The sequence below is a fragment of the Peromyscus maniculatus genome, chromosome 6 (assembly GCF_049852395.1).
Source record: "Peromyscus maniculatus bairdii isolate BWxNUB_F1_BW_parent chromosome 6, HU_Pman_BW_mat_3.1, whole genome shotgun sequence".
Taxonomy (NCBI): Eukaryota; Metazoa; Chordata; class Mammalia; order Rodentia; family Cricetidae; genus Peromyscus; species Peromyscus maniculatus.
In genome coordinates this window covers 107,338,448-107,353,740 of record NC_134857.1, presented here as the reverse complement: position 1 = coordinate 107,353,740, position 15,293 = coordinate 107,338,448, and the positions used below count along the sequence as shown (strand labels likewise).

General features: G+C 45.0%; 1 protein-coding gene across 4 annotated transcripts in view; it reads left to right on the top strand.

Moving 5' to 3' along the window:
* Alpk1 (alpha kinase 1) overlaps nt 1-15,293 on the top strand; it is a 108,276-nt gene that overhangs the window by 86,184 nt on the left and 6,799 nt on the right. For all 4 annotated transcript variants that reach the window (XM_006970426.4, XM_076574968.1, XM_076574969.1 and 1 more), the window contains 7 exons: nt 3,865-3,924; nt 5,717-5,803; nt 8,045-8,121; nt 8,831-8,926; nt 10,147-10,251; nt 12,084-14,208; nt 14,459-14,612. In XM_006970426.4, coding sequence (XP_006970488.1) covers nt 3,865-3,924; nt 5,717-5,803; nt 8,045-8,121; nt 8,831-8,926; nt 10,147-10,251; nt 12,084-14,208; nt 14,459-14,612 — 2,704 coding nt within the window. The remainder of the gene's footprint in view (nt 1-3,864; nt 3,925-5,716; nt 5,804-8,044; nt 8,122-8,830; nt 8,927-10,146; nt 10,252-12,083; nt 14,209-14,458; nt 14,613-15,293) is intronic.

Sequence of the window (15,293 nt, the reverse complement as noted above, 5' to 3'; positions counted from 1 at the left end):
CTTATTTCTCAACAGTTGAGCTTGTCTTTTGCTCAAAGGCATTTCCATGAGCACTGCTCAAACACACAACCTCAAGGTTAGCTCTTATAAATTCCTGTCCTAAAACATCTGTACACCCACAGAGCACGCGAATACATTGGGTATGTGTGTTTGGGTGTGGAGTATTTAGAGCTGGGCCATGTGAAGGAAGCGCTGGGGACTGTATTCATAAACGGGGTAAGGAAAGACAATAGAGAAGGCAGGGAAGACAGTAGTACAGCTGAAATCCCCTCCAGTCAAGTCCTTGCTGGTTTCCACCCAATGCATGTTGTAGATATCAAAATAGCAGGTGTCAGGGAGACAAGAGAAGACCCCAGGGGGCTACTGCTCAGCTCACTCTGAGTCAGGAAGCAGACATTTCAAACCACAGTGGCAGAGAAAGGCACAGACTTCTGGTTCCATAATGATGGAGAACTAAGCCAGTACAGAACCTTCCCACATTACCAACACGTAAATACTGTGAAGCAAAGGCTTTTAAGTGCCTGTAACGTAGTCAATATTTCAGGGTCAGAGCATTAGAATACTGCTCACAACACATATCCAATGGCGTTTGCATTGGACATGATCCTAAGGGAAGGGACTAGGGTTTGAATCTCTGCAGAGACCAAAGACAGGACCCTGAGTCACATGATTAAAAATAGATGCAGAAAAGTATAATTCTTAAGGCTTTGCACAGGCTGTGAAAGGATACATAGTGACCCCCCCATACCCCCCAGCTACTGTGGAGAAGTCACAAGGAAGCTTATTCAACCACGGGGGTCGTGTATTAGATATCCTATAGGTCACATATTTACATTACAGTTCATAACAGCAGCAAAACTACAGCTATGAAGTAGCAACAAAAATGGTTTAATCGTTGGGAGTCACACAACATGAGGAACAGTATTAAAGGGTCGCAGTGTTAGGAAAGTTGAGAACCACTGGTGTAGAGAGAGCCAGTATACCCAGCAGCTCTCCCAAAGAGTGCACTGAACTTCTGGCATTTCATGGCTGAGAAGGTTGCCTAACTGCTGAAAACTGTCACTGAGGACATGGCAAGACAATATCTAGCTGGGAAAGTGAAGTAAAAGGGGAAAATATTTAAAAAATAATAATAAACAAATTTCAAAAGTTATGAAATTACCTGGCATGTGACAATAGAGTTTTCTAAGCGCTCTCTAGTTTTCATTCAGTCTCCCTTCCATAAAAAGGCACAGTGAATGGTGCTCCTGGGCAGGCCTACCCACCTTCCACGAGTCTGTGACACCCTGGGAATGTGATGAACCATGAATTCTGCTTCTGAAGGTCTGGGGCTAATGCTGTTCACTGGGGGAGCCAGGGACCAGCTAAGACCACGTGCCCCCCTGTGCCCCTCACTATGTAACTGGTAACAGCCTGGAAACAAAGATGCATTTCCTAGGGCATGTTCCCTAGGTGTTCCAACCCTGATCTCCTGACCTGTATTCCTGCAACAGCACTATCAGCAAGGGGGAACATCAATTTAAAGAACATGGTGAGAATAAACAAGAGTGATGAAAAAGAGAAGAAGTCTGAAAGCTGAAAGAGAAAAAAATACACACACACATGAGCATAACAGGATTTTCAGGGCCGAGGAGATCCAGAAGTGAGACAAAGCACAGTTTTACAGTGAAACAGTGTATCCTGCCCTAAGCCCTTCCTGGACCCAGTGTGGCAAAACTACTCAAAAATAAATAATGAAAAAAAATCTTAAAGGAAACAAGAAGAAAAGACAAGTCATTATGATAGAAAATATAACTAGACTTGACTAAAAGTATTAGATAAGAAGGGATGGCTCAGTGGTTAAAACTACATACTGCTCCTACAAAGGACCTGGGTTCAGTCCTCACTCCCATGTTAGATGGCTCACAACTGCCTGTAACTCCAGCTCCAGTATGTCTGATGCCCTCTTCTTGCCTTTGTGGGTACCTGCGTGCGCGCGCGCGCACACACACACATATATATGTATATATATATATATATATATATATATATATATATATATATATATATATATATATCCTGCTCACCCCAAAGCCCAGACCCCTAAACACACACATTCAACATAATTAGAAATAAAACATAAAAATCTTTGACAGACATGGTGACATACACCTTTAATCCCAACTCTCAGGCAGCAGAAACCAACAAATCTCTGTGAATTTGAGGCCAACCTGGTATATATGCAGAAATCCAGTCCATCCAGGGCTACATAGTAAAATCCTGTCTCAAAAAATAAAATCAAGCCGGGCGTGGTGGCGCACGCCTTTAATCCCAGCACTCGGGAGGCAGAGCCAGGCGGATCTTTGTGAGTTCGAGGCCAGCCTGGGCTACCAAGTGAGCTCCAGGAAAGGCGCAAAGCTACGCAGAGAAACCCTGTCTCGAAAAACCAAAAAAAATAAAAAATAAAAAAAAAAATAAAATCAAAACAAACAAACAAAAATATAAGAAACAGTCTAGAAAAAATAAATACTCAAAAAAGCAATGGAATTAACACAAATCTGAGACAATAACTTGAATCTACCTGGAATTTTATAACCAGCAAAACTATCATTTAAAACTGTAGGCAAAATAGACATTTTGGAGGCTTTTCCTAAGGATGAAATTAAACATGGAAAGATAGACCTCTTGGTGCACAAACTAGACAAGGTCCACAGTGTCTATTAGACCACGTGTCATTGCTGAGACAGGTCACAAGGTCAGGGAGAGAGGAAATGAACTCTGGACTGACAGAGGAGCATGTGGGTGGAAGATGCTGCTGCATGCTTTGGAAACGCCGTCTGATACAAGCAATCCATGAGGTCGGGGAAAGCCATTGGCGATGATGGCAGTTAGAGGTTTTTGTCTAGTTTTTTACATTTATGTGTGTGGTGTGTATGAGTGCAGGTGCCCATGGGCCCAAAATTGGATATCAGATCTCCTGGGAGCTGGAGTTACAGGAGATTGTGAGCCACCCAGCATGAGTGCTGGGACCTGAAATCTACAAGAGCAGCAAGTTCCTTCATCCACTAAATCATCTCCCCAGCCCCATGACAGTCACAGTTAAATGAAGGGTAAAAGAAGGAGAAGGAGGAGGGGCAGGTCTTGGAGACATGGGGAATAATGACATTCCAGGCCAAAGTAATTCCAAGTATGACAACGTAGATGTGAAAGCCAGGCAAAGAGAACACAGGAGCCACAGGAGGCGGCTGTGACAGAGTAGGATGAGAGGGAGGAGGGAGAACTCCAGCATGACCACAAAGAGGTAGAAGAGTCCAGATTATGTGGGGCTTCGAGTCAGCTGGAAGGGGGGATGACTAAAAGGACAAGTGGACATTTCCTGCTGACGAAAAGCAGCAACCCGTAGATAAGATCCCTTCCATGTGGTTGCAAGCAAAAGAAACAAAACATTTTGAAAAAATTAGATAACTGCAAATCCCTAGGCATGGGTGAGGGGCTGTTGTGTGAAGTGTAACCTGTTGTGGTACAGCTTTCCCGGAGAGAAGACAAGCCACCTTTGACCCGGTTTGCCTCTGCTAGCCTGCTTTCTCTGTATCAATAAATTGTGTGTGTGTGTGTGTGTGTGTGTGTGTGTGTGTGTGTGTGTGTGTGTGTGTGTAATTGCCTCTTCAGATACTATATAGTTTCCCAGTTTACCAATTCTGGAAATACATCTTTTTTTTTTTTCAGTTTTATATATGATGTAGTCATTGACTTAAATGTTAAATCAGAGTGTTTCCAAAAGAGGGCATGGTCCCTGTCACAGCACATCAATCCTAGCTCAGGAACTGCCATTAAATATGTGCGTGCTTGGAACCAACTCATTGGTGTCTGCTTGCTTCTTCGCAGGGAAACTGCTGAAGGCAGAGTACATCCTGAGCAGCCTGATACGCAACAACGGGGCAACCGGTAAGTGTTTCACATCTCTAGAGCAATGTGTCCCTCAGGCCCTCCCACGGTCCTGATTTATAGCAACTCTGTCTGTGCTGGCTACTCACGGGACTACCCGGGACTGGGTCTGCAGTGAGGAATGAAGCGGCTTCAGTCAGCTTCTTACTGATTTGTTTCCATTTGCTCTGAATTCAACCACAAAGCAAAAAGAGGTTTGGTGCTTCATTGCTTCGTCGTGAAGGACCTCATCTAGCGACTGTAACTGCTAATGCAGATAGTCTGTGAGCTCCAGCAAGGACCCAGTTGAAGCCCTGGACAGAGTCCTGGGGTGAAGCTTCTGGTTCAGAAGAATGCTCCTATGGCTTCATGCATTTCAATGTTTTGGAAATTCACTTTGCTATGTAACAACTTTCATAAAAAGTTATTTTTGAAGTTACTTTCCTTTTGGTATTCAGTGACATATGAAAGAAAGTGCTAAGAGTTCTCTGACAGGTCATTTAAACCTCCAGAGGTTTTGTTGGGAGTTCTGAGCATTTACGTCAGGACAGTTTTCAGTGAACTTTGAGTTCAATGGGCTGAGACACATGGGCTCTTGGTTCTTGGAATTTGTGGACAGCTCCAAGAGGAAGAAGGTTGGGATGCAAATGTTCAGTGCATGCCTTTCGTATGTTGGCATTTCACCAGCACTGAGCCACAGTGTTCACACTTTCTGTCTTCTACACTATGAGCACACACCAGAAAAACCCATGTATACACACAAACATATATCCCCAAGCACACACTATACGTGCACACACACAAGCACACACCCTATATGTGTGCACACACCCTTAACATGCACACAAACACACACCCTATCTGTGCACACACACACACACACACACACACACACACACACACGTAAGCACACACCCTATCCATGCACACACAGGAACTAGGAAGAAAACAGTGCAGTGTGGCAGAACAATGAAAAGCCCAACTCCACGTTTACCCACTGGCATTTAGCATCCTCCCTTTTTCCCTTTACCACCCCGGGCCAGTTGATGAAACAGAACACAAAGGATAATAGAGTACATGGTACGGTGTATATGTGTGGGGAAATTTCATAACAAACTCCCAGTACTGCAGAATTCAATATGCTAATACAAAACTGAAAACACAGCCTGCTTGCCCACAAACTCCAGCCCAGCTTCGCAGAACTTTACCTACCTCACACAATGACCACCATAAAAAAAAAATCAAAGCCACTCACCACTCCCTTCATGCAGTCCAATGGCCAGCCTGAGTGCCAGCCTTGGCTTCCCTAGCAAGTCTTATTACATAGGTAATGAATTCTCTCATATGTTTTTGGTCTGTGTGGAGTCATCACCTTCACTATCCAAATGAATATTGTGTGGTTGGAACTGCCCTTGCTGCAGTCTGTGAGACAGCCACAGACAGAGGGGTCTCACTGTGGGTAAGACAACCTGGGGTCAGGAACCTGGGGAGCCTTCAAGACAATAGCACTGAGTCTGGGATCTGAGAAAGAAGATGAACTCTTAAGAAGCCAGAGAAGAGGATCCTGGGTTGGGATGATGTGAGGACAGGTAGGTGTGTGAAACAAGACTCACAGATGAAGGCCCTCGGGAGCAAGAACTGTTGATAAAATAGCCGCAGAGCATATAGAAGCTGGCCCCTGTGGAGTCATTGGGATTGGAGCCATCTCTCAAATCTAAGTCGTTTGTGTTCATGAAGACATCCATGAAAATAGGTTTATTTTACCACGCCTTTTCCTTATTGACTTCAGCCAATGTCTTCCTTTTTATTTCAGGCACCTGGCTGTACAGAAACGAAAGTGACAAAATCCTGGTGCAGTCGGTCTGTATACAGATCAGAGGACAAATTCTGCAAAAGCTAGGTACTCTCTGACGTCAATCACCATCCCTCTCAGAGCTCACATACAAAATTTACTGCGGAGTTTTCTTACTCTATCTGGTCAAGACTGTCACGTCCCACTTCCCTTAGTTGTCCTGTTGAGAAGAAAAGAACATTTAAGATGTTAAGAGCTGAGCTACACCTGTGCCGCCGACTCTGTAGACTGAGGCAGGAGGATAGCTTGAGCCAGGAGATTAAGGCCAGCCTGGGCAAAATAGTGAGATTTCATATTTTAAAAAATCGTGTAACTGGCCGGGCAGTGGTGGCACCTGCTTTTAATCTGATCACTCGGGAGAGAGAGAGGCAGATCTCTGTGAGTTCAAGGGCCAGCCTAGTCTACAAAAGTAAGTTCCAAGATAGCCAGGACTGTTACACAGAGAAACCCTATCTTGAAAAACTAAAAAAAAAAAATCATAACTGTTAAGAATATTAATAAGAAGTGCTGGGTGGTGGTGGTGGTGATGGCGGCGGTGGCGCACGCCTTTAATCCCAGCACTCGGGAGGCAGAGGCAGGCAGATCTTTGTGAGCTCGAGGCCAGCCTGGTCTACAAAGCGAGATCCAGGACAGGCTCCAAAGCTACACAGAGAAACCCTGTCTTGAAAAAAGGAATATTAATAAGAACCAGGCAGTGGTGGCACACGCATTTAATCTCGGTACTTGGGAGGCAGAGGCAGGCAGATCTCTGAATTTGAGATCCTCCTGGTCTACAGAGCAAGTTCTGGGACAGCCAGAGCCACACAGAGAAAACCTTTTTCAAAAAATCAAAAACCAAACCAAAACAAACAAAGAATATTAGTAAGAAAATTCTTTTTTTCTGTTTTATTAGCAAAATTTATAGTTGTGAATTGTGACTACTCACTGACTTTGGTTACTCATTCATTCCTTGGAGTACTCACAAATTTTTCAAGAGAAGTTTTCAATTAGACTGAAAGGTAAACCAAAGGTTTTGAAATTGTTAATAGAAGATGGTAACTGTTATTCTTATAAATAATGGAAATGACCATAGCTTATATATGTATGTATGTGTATGTTACAGACTGTGCTGGCTAGTTTTATGTCAACTTGACATAAGCTAGAGTCATCAGAGAGGAGGGAGCCTCAATTAAGAAAATGCTTCTGTAAGATCAAGCTGTAGGCAAGCCTGTAGGGCTTTTGCTTAATTAGTCATTATAGTGGATGATGCCATCCCTGAGCCAGTGGTCCTGGGTTCTGTAAGAAAGCAGGCTGAGCAAGCCATGAGCCACAAGCCAGTAAGCAGCACTCCTCCATGGCTTCTGCATCAGCTCCTGCCTCCTCGTTCCGGCCTCCTCATTCATGCCCCGTTTGAGTTCCTCGTTGCTAGAGTTTTCCGCCTTGCCCACAGTCAGGACAAATCTTTGCCACCCGCCAGTCCCACAGCCACTCAGACCCAACCAAGTAAACACAGAGACTTATATTGCTTACAAACTGTATGGCCGTGGCAGGCTTCTTGCTAACTGTGCTTATAGCTTAAATTAGTCCATTTCCATAAATCTATACCTTGCCACGTGGCTGGTGGCTTACCGGCATCTTCACATGCTGCTGGTCATGGCGGCATCTGGCAGTCAGTCCTTCTGCCTTCCTGTCCTTTTATTTCTCCTCTCTGTTAGTCCCGCCTATCCTTCCTGCCTAGCCACAGCCGATCAGGTTTTATTTATTGATCAATCAGAACAACTTGACATACAGATCATCCCCCAGCACAGCCAAGTGCAGACCATCTCAGACACCTGCACTCAGGCCCATGGTCCTAATCATCCTCTATGCGGACCTGCTGGGTAACGCCACAAAGAACCCAAGAAGGGCTCCCACAGGACATACAGAACATCCCACAGCAGTTCCTGTCTGATTTCTTTCAATGGTGAACAGTGCTGTGGAAGAGTAGGCCAAATAAACCCCTTTCCTCCCCAAGTTGCTTTGGTCATGGTGTTTTATCAGAGCAATGGTAACCCTAATTAAGACAGGTACCAAATGTATGATAATTCTGACAGTTTCTTGGTGATGCAGGAAAGTTATCAATATACAGCCCAAGGGAAGAAACAAATTGCATGTCAGTCTAATCTTAGGAAAACCCAGTTTTTCTTCCTGTTTATTTATTTATTTATTTATTTACTATTTGTGAATATAAATAATTACCTGTTAATTATTTATCTGTACACTAAGACACAGATGCTAACAGCCCATCCCCATTCTTCCTTTGTTTTTCAGGCATGTGGTATGAAGCGGCAGAGTTGGTATGGGCCTCGGTCGTAGGCTATTTGACACTCCCTCAGCCAGATAAAAAAGTGTGTGCCTACATGCCACGTCTCCCCTCCCTGCTTGTCTTTGCATAGTTGTCTCTTTACAACACAATTAGCCTCATCATTTATCAGTTCTATCTGCACCATCTTATTTATTCTACACAAGCACAGGACCAGGAAGATTTAGGACCTTCCTTGGGTCTTATAGTCAGTCTTAGCCTGTGACAGGTTTCTGTAATAAGTCCTAACCATCCAACTCTAGATTTAGCTCTCTGCTCCACTGTGTCCATCTCATCACATGTTGAGCCTTCACTTGATTCTGTGACAAAACTGAGCTGGCCACAATACTTACGGATAAAGTCACTTCTCAAGAGTCAAGTGAGCTCTGGGAAACAGAGCTCAAAGAAGTTCCTAAATCTTCCTGGTTTATCATCGATATGAGACCTATCCTCTTTTGTAACACAGATAGAGAGTAGTATGAGATCTCTTCCCATGCCAATTATTCGGGCCTATTAATTAGATAAATTAATGTTGATAACCCGGTAAAGCCTAACTTCAAAGTAGCCATGTTTTAATTCATCCTCATGCCTTGGGATGTGGTGCTCTCTCAAGCCTGGTGATGTTCAATTCAAAAGTATCTCCAGCGTCATAGTCATAGAATAATAACAAGCAGATAGTTCACTTGGAATGGAGTCATTGACTGTAGGCCATAAGATGAGAGAATTCCAGTCTGATTCGTTTGTTTTCCTTACAGGGCATTTCCACATCACTGGGCATACTGGCAGACATCTTTGTTTCCATGAGCAAAACAGATTATGAAAAGTTTAAGAACAGCCCACAGGTTAACTTGGTAATTGTCATTTGTCAAAAACATGATTTGGAGTGGCATCTCCTGGACACCTGTCAATGCTGGTTCTGGCTGCCAATTCTCGGTGCTGGTTACCCCACTTCTTTCCCAGTAGGGTAGGGGTTGGGAGCACTGTCCCTCCTATATTAATGGGAGCAGCTCTAATGGGTCCTGTTTATCCTGGTCTTCCCAGCCTTTGGCACTGGATCAAATATACAAAGGGCACTGGGAATGTTCGAGTGAATGAATGAGAGATATCATCAGAGTGACTTTCAGTCCCATACATTTCCTTTCAGTGTATTACAAAATTCAGTGTCCAAACTTGGTGATAAAGGGGTAATAATTTAAAAACAAAAGAAAACAAAACCACTGTGGGGGTGGCCGAGGGAGATGTTGGCAGAGTGTTTCCATATAAGTATGTGGACCTGAGTTTATTCCGAACCCCTACATAAAAGCCAGGCATGATGGCACATGCCTGTGGTCCCAATGCTGGAGACACAGGAAGAACCTTGGAGCTTGCTAGTCAGCCATTGCAGCTGAATCTGTGAGTTCTAGGTCCCAGTGAGGGGCCTGTCTCAAAAAATAAAACAATAAATAAAAATAAAGGGTGGACAGGTTCTGAGAAAGACAACCACGGGCAAATTTTTTTGTTGTTCAAATCAGAGCATTGCTCCATATTCTTAGCCTAATATTAGTCTAATATTACTGCCCTTTTTAATAACTTCGTGTACTGATCACTTCTTCAATAGAAAATGAGCTCCTTGCAGACTTACAGTCCACCATTTCCTCAAGTCTAGAATGATGTCTGGCCCCATGGAGGTGCCCAGTTTGTGTTTCCGGAATGAATGGGTGAATCCTCATTGGTGTGAAGCCATAAAGGGCCTTTGCTAAGAACAGCACAGAGATCACCAGCCAGCCCGGATGCAGAATGTGCAGTTTCTGGCCTCCATTTCCCAGAAAGGCTCACCGGGTTTACTAATGTTGTCCCTGCTAGCCCCTCTGGGTTGTGACTGCAGGGACGGGCATTGCTAGGGGACAGGACACCTGATGCTCTGGGATCTTTAGGCCCACTGAGACTTTCTTGGCACTGTTCTGACAGATTCATGATGAAAGGCAGGGGTCCCTCAGAATCTCGAAGGAAAAGCATTGGAATGCCACAGGTGTTATTTTGCTAATAGAGAAACAGTACCTGCTGCTTCACGTCCCTTCCTCCCTCCCTGCAGGCCTTGCTCCAGGAGTTCGACCACCATTTGTTGTCGGCAGCGGAAGCCTGCAAACTGGCAGCGGCTTTCAGTGCCTACACACCCCTGTTTGTGCTCACAGCTATGGTAAATACAGGTTCTCCGTGCAGCAGTGTGTGTGTGTGTGTGTGGGGGGCTAACCTTGAAGTAGGTGCTGGCTCCTCACTGGCAGTTATGCTAAGACCGCACAAGAGGAAAGTACTGTTGGTCAGAACGACCTTATCCTGGTGGCAGCCAGCTTACTTCAGTCCAGGCATATAATGCTGCCCGTTCCAGAGCAAGGGTTCCTAAGGCTGGCGGCCAATCAGAACCACTCAAGGAGCCTCTTCAAAAGACATGTTCCTGGGATCTACTCTATGCCAGTTAAATGCAGATCTCTTGGAATAACATTCCAAAATCTTTCATTTTGAAATATAGTCAACTTTGGGACCAAAGAGATGGCTCAGTGGTTATGAGCAAATACTGCTGCTGCAGAGCACCTGAGTCAGGGTCCTAGCACCCACATCAGGTGACTTTGCTCCAAGCAATCCAACACCCTCTCTGGACTCCACGGGCATGTGCATGAACATGCAAACAGACACACATGCCCGTGACTTTTAACAATTAATTTTAAAATATATATGGCCAACTTCATATCTGCAGGTTCCACACCCTCATTTTTATCTCATCCACTTTGGATCAAAGTGTTTGCATCCGTAGAGAACGTGGACAGACAGACCTTTGCTCTTGTCACTCCTAGACAATGCAGTATTGACACCGTGATATATATTATAAGTGATCTACAATGATGTATGTACGTATTTTATATGCATACCATTTTACCCAAGGGACTTGAGCACCCATGGATTTTGGTATCCATATGGGAGACCAGCACACAGATTCAATACACAGAGAGGTTTAAACCCGACTGCTCTGTTGTTTTGGTTATAATTAAACCGATGCCCTTACTGCATGGAGAAGTTCATTATGTTTGTATCCTGGGTACAGACTGTGTGTCAGTGAGACTTTTGTCACTGTGACAAACACAGACACTGTGAAAAATAGTCTATGGGGGAGGGAAGGGTTGTTCTTTGTTTTTTGTTTTGCTTTGATTTTGTTGTTGTTTGCCTTCTCGCTCACAGTTTCAGGGGTCTCCATCTGCGGTTCATTGGCTCTATTACTGTGGCTCTGGTGTAAGGAAAAATACCATAGTACCAGGAGCTATCGAGAACAAGAAGTGCAGCCTCAGGGCTGCCAGTGCTCGCAGGCATCCATCCTCCTTCTTCCCCTTTTATTCCAAAATCCCTCTGCTTATTGGAGGGTACAACCCACCTTCAAGAGGGGGTCTTGCATCCCTTATGCAATTGTCTCTGGTAAGTCTTCACAGACTTCTCAAAACAATCCAATGGACAACCCAGCCACCATACACCATCTGCTAAAATGAACAACAGCAGAGATCATAAGTCGGCCGTGTTCAGCCCACAAGCATCAGGGTTACGGCAGGATGGAAGGAAAAGATAATGTCTTACCCTCCATACCAGTCAATGACTCATGTTCCATACCTTCTCACTCACCAAAACAAAACTCACGCCCTCCATTAAACATTTGTGAACCTTCTTTAAGAATGCCTGTGGTGTGTATTTATATTTCTGTAATATTTCAAGTGATTATCCTCCAGGGATAGAAAGGGTTGCTGGCTGTGGTGGTGGCACACACCTTTAATCCCAGCACTCGGGAGAGAGGGGCATGTAGATCTTTGTGAGAATGAGGCCAGCCTGGTCTACAGAGTGAGTTCCAGAAGAGCCAGGGGGACTACATAGAGAGACCCTGTCTCCAAAAAAAAAAAAAGTAAAGTAAGGGGAAAAGAAGAAGAAAAGTTTGTTCTGATTCACATCTAGTACCCAAAGCACCACCTGACCTGCATTTGCTGTTTTCCACAGACTATCCGTGGCACATGCTTGTTGTCATACAGCTGTTCTACTGACTGCCCTCTGGAAATGAGAAGTGTGTATCTGTGTGATGCCAAAGAGGCATTTGCGATCGGCCTCCTGACCAAGAAAGATGGAGAGCCGGTCAGTGGGAAGCAGGAGCTACACAGCTTCATCAAAGCCGCTTTCGGCCTCGCCACGGCACACTGCAGACTCCATGGGGAGACAGAGGCAGTCCGTGCGGCAAGGCAGCTCTGCAGGGAGGCTGTGGGGAAGCTGTACACCTTTAGCACGTCCTCGACAAGCCAGGACAGAGAAGCCCTGGCTCAGGAAATCATGTCTCTTGTCAGCCAGGTGAAGAGACATCTACAAGTTCAAAGCTTCCCAAATCTAGATGATAGATCTTACGTCCCAGAGAGTTTTAAATGTGGCTTGGATAAGCCTATCTTGCAAGGGCACATGGATTTCCAACAAATTCTTGAAACCTATTCCCAACACCATACTTCGGTGTGTGAGGTATTTGAAAGCACTTGTGGGAACAGCAAGAGCAACCAGAGAAACACAAAACCAGAGGTCTGTATCACTGCTCTGAAAACAGAAACAAACAACCTGGATACTATGGGCACTAGTCTAGAGAAACTGTGTTCTCAAGAGAACAGGAGTATAGCTTCCTCCCAGATGGCTGAGAAAGACCAGGAGAAGCTCGGAAGAGGAAGGAGGAGAAGCTGGACCCATTCGGAGGCATTTCGAGTCTCCCTGGATCAAGATGTGGGGACTGAGACTGAGCCCCCAAGCTCCAGCAATGGCAGAGCGGATGTTCCCCATACTTCTCTGAGTGACAGCCGTAGCGCCAGTTCTTGGAGCAAACTGTCAGGGCTCAGCTCTTCTACAAGCTGGGAGGAAGTGAGCTGTGGTGTTGCGGATACAGGAAAGAAAGAATCCAGCAAAGGAGAACATCTTGTGGACACTCAGTGCTCCACGGCTGTATCTGAGGAGCCCGAGAGTGACAGAAGATGCAGAGCTACGTATTTGCTGTTTTCAAAGCTGCATGGTGTCTCTCTTCAGGCAACCGAAGATCACAACCTAGAGTCTTCACAAAGTCAGCTGCACAAACACACGTCTCTTATGCCCATCCTTCCTCTCAACACAACAGACACTTGCTTGGCCTCGGGTACAGCGCTGTCAGAAGCCCCTGAAGGAAACCAGGATATCAGGGATGAAGGTCTTAGGAATACTTCTCTTCAGTGCAGCCCTTCATGTGGTTCTGTTTCCTCATCCTTGTCTGGTTCTGGCAAGTTCACAGACATGGCCACATATCCTTCAGTTCAAGAAGAAGAAACCTGTGAAATACCTGATCATTTTCCAGAAACCAAGTGTGACGTCAAAGACCAGTGTAGAGGAAAGAATGGGGGGAAACTCACTGAAAGATTCATAGGGCCTGCCTTTACAGATGACGCTTCCTCAGTTGACCCGGAAGGGGAAACAGAAGAAAGCAAAGATGAGCTGCCACACTCTCAGGTAGTACTGGGATGTTTAGAAGGCAACCATTCAATGCTGACATGTAGGACTTTCTCTCCTCATTGGTCTGTTCAAAATGTCAACTCAGGAAAGACAGGCAGCTCAGTCAAAGACCAAGGTGTGGATCCTGATGCCTCCACAGAGAATGAGGACGGCAAACTACTTGACAGCACAGAGGTCCACTCCACTGGCCAAGACGGTGCTCACAGACCAGGTGCTTTGAGGCCAGGTCAGAGAGATGAGAGGCCAAATTCCTCTGTCAGTGGCTACAGTCCCTTCTCAGTCCTTGAGGAGGACTTGAGTACCACAGAGGAAAAACAGGAAGTTGGAAGCCTGCTGAAGTGTAGCCAGAACTCCAGCTCATCCTTACAGTGGTGGCGGGAATCGCCTGCCTTTTCCAAAAGTTCTTTGGAGGGGGAAAGTTCATGGTCTCCTCTGAACTCCAGTAGGAGTTCTTTTGTCTCATTGCCAGGGCAGACCAGGCAAGAAATCCTTGAAGCTCGCACCCTACAGCCTGATGACCTTGAAAAACTTCTGGCAGGAGTGAAAAACGATTGGCTGCTTCAGAGACTGGAGAATACAGGGGTTTTAAAGCCCAGTCAACTCCAACAAGCACATAGTAAGTGCAACCTTTTTAGTCTATAGCTCCAGGCTTCTGGACATTTCTGTTGTGGGCTCCTAGAACAGCTTGCTGGGTATACCACTCACTGATCATGAAAGGTGCATTTTGTGATTCACTGGGAAAATTGCTCTTCTAGCCATGGAATTTCCTGCCAGGAACCTACAGTGAGCAATGCAATGTGTATTCACTGGGTGCCAAGCCCTGTTCAAAATGACTTAAAGAAGTCTAACTTTATTTTTTTTTCCAGATGCCCTTTTGCTAAAATATTCCAAAAAGTCTGAGTTGTGGACTGCCCAGGAAACTGTAGTGTATTTGGGGGACTACCTGAAAGTGAAGAAGAAAGGCAAGCAGAGAAACGCATTCTGGGTCCACTATCTTCATCAGGAGGAAACTCTGGGGAGGTATTACTGGAAAACATGTGTCGTCAGCATGATCGGGCTAATTTTCCTTTTGCTTAAATAGACATTAATGAGATTTTGAAAGGGCTGAGATGTGGCCAAAACATATACTTTCAGTTATATTGACTTCCTTCTTCATCATTAGTCAATTGATGACAGTTTCCATATATCATAGAACTACACCATGTGATTGTCTGGATGCTGTGTATACATGATCTCAAGCTCACCAGGGAAACATTTTTAAACCCACTGTACAGACAAGAAAATTAGAGATCTTAGCCATATTATAGATAGTTGGGTACCCCCCAACACACACACACACACACACACACACACACACACACACACACACACACATACACACACAAGCATCATGACCTGCAGAGGTGGGGATGATCCATGAGAGGTAATGAATGAAATTCAAGACAGTGCTGTCTTTGCAGATACTAGGTTGTAGCCTTCCAGAGACTGATCCCATGGTTTACTTTTCTTACATCTAAACACAGTACAACTTGTGACCTGTGACCTTTACAATAAGAATAAATTCTATTGGCTGATAAACAGAGCTCTTGCTAGGTCCTAGAGGAAGGATCTGAGATAATCGAAAGGATACCCAGAGTGATATAAGTGATCACTGGGCCTTCTAGTCACCTGCCATAGAAGTCTGGAGTGGGATGGAGTGAG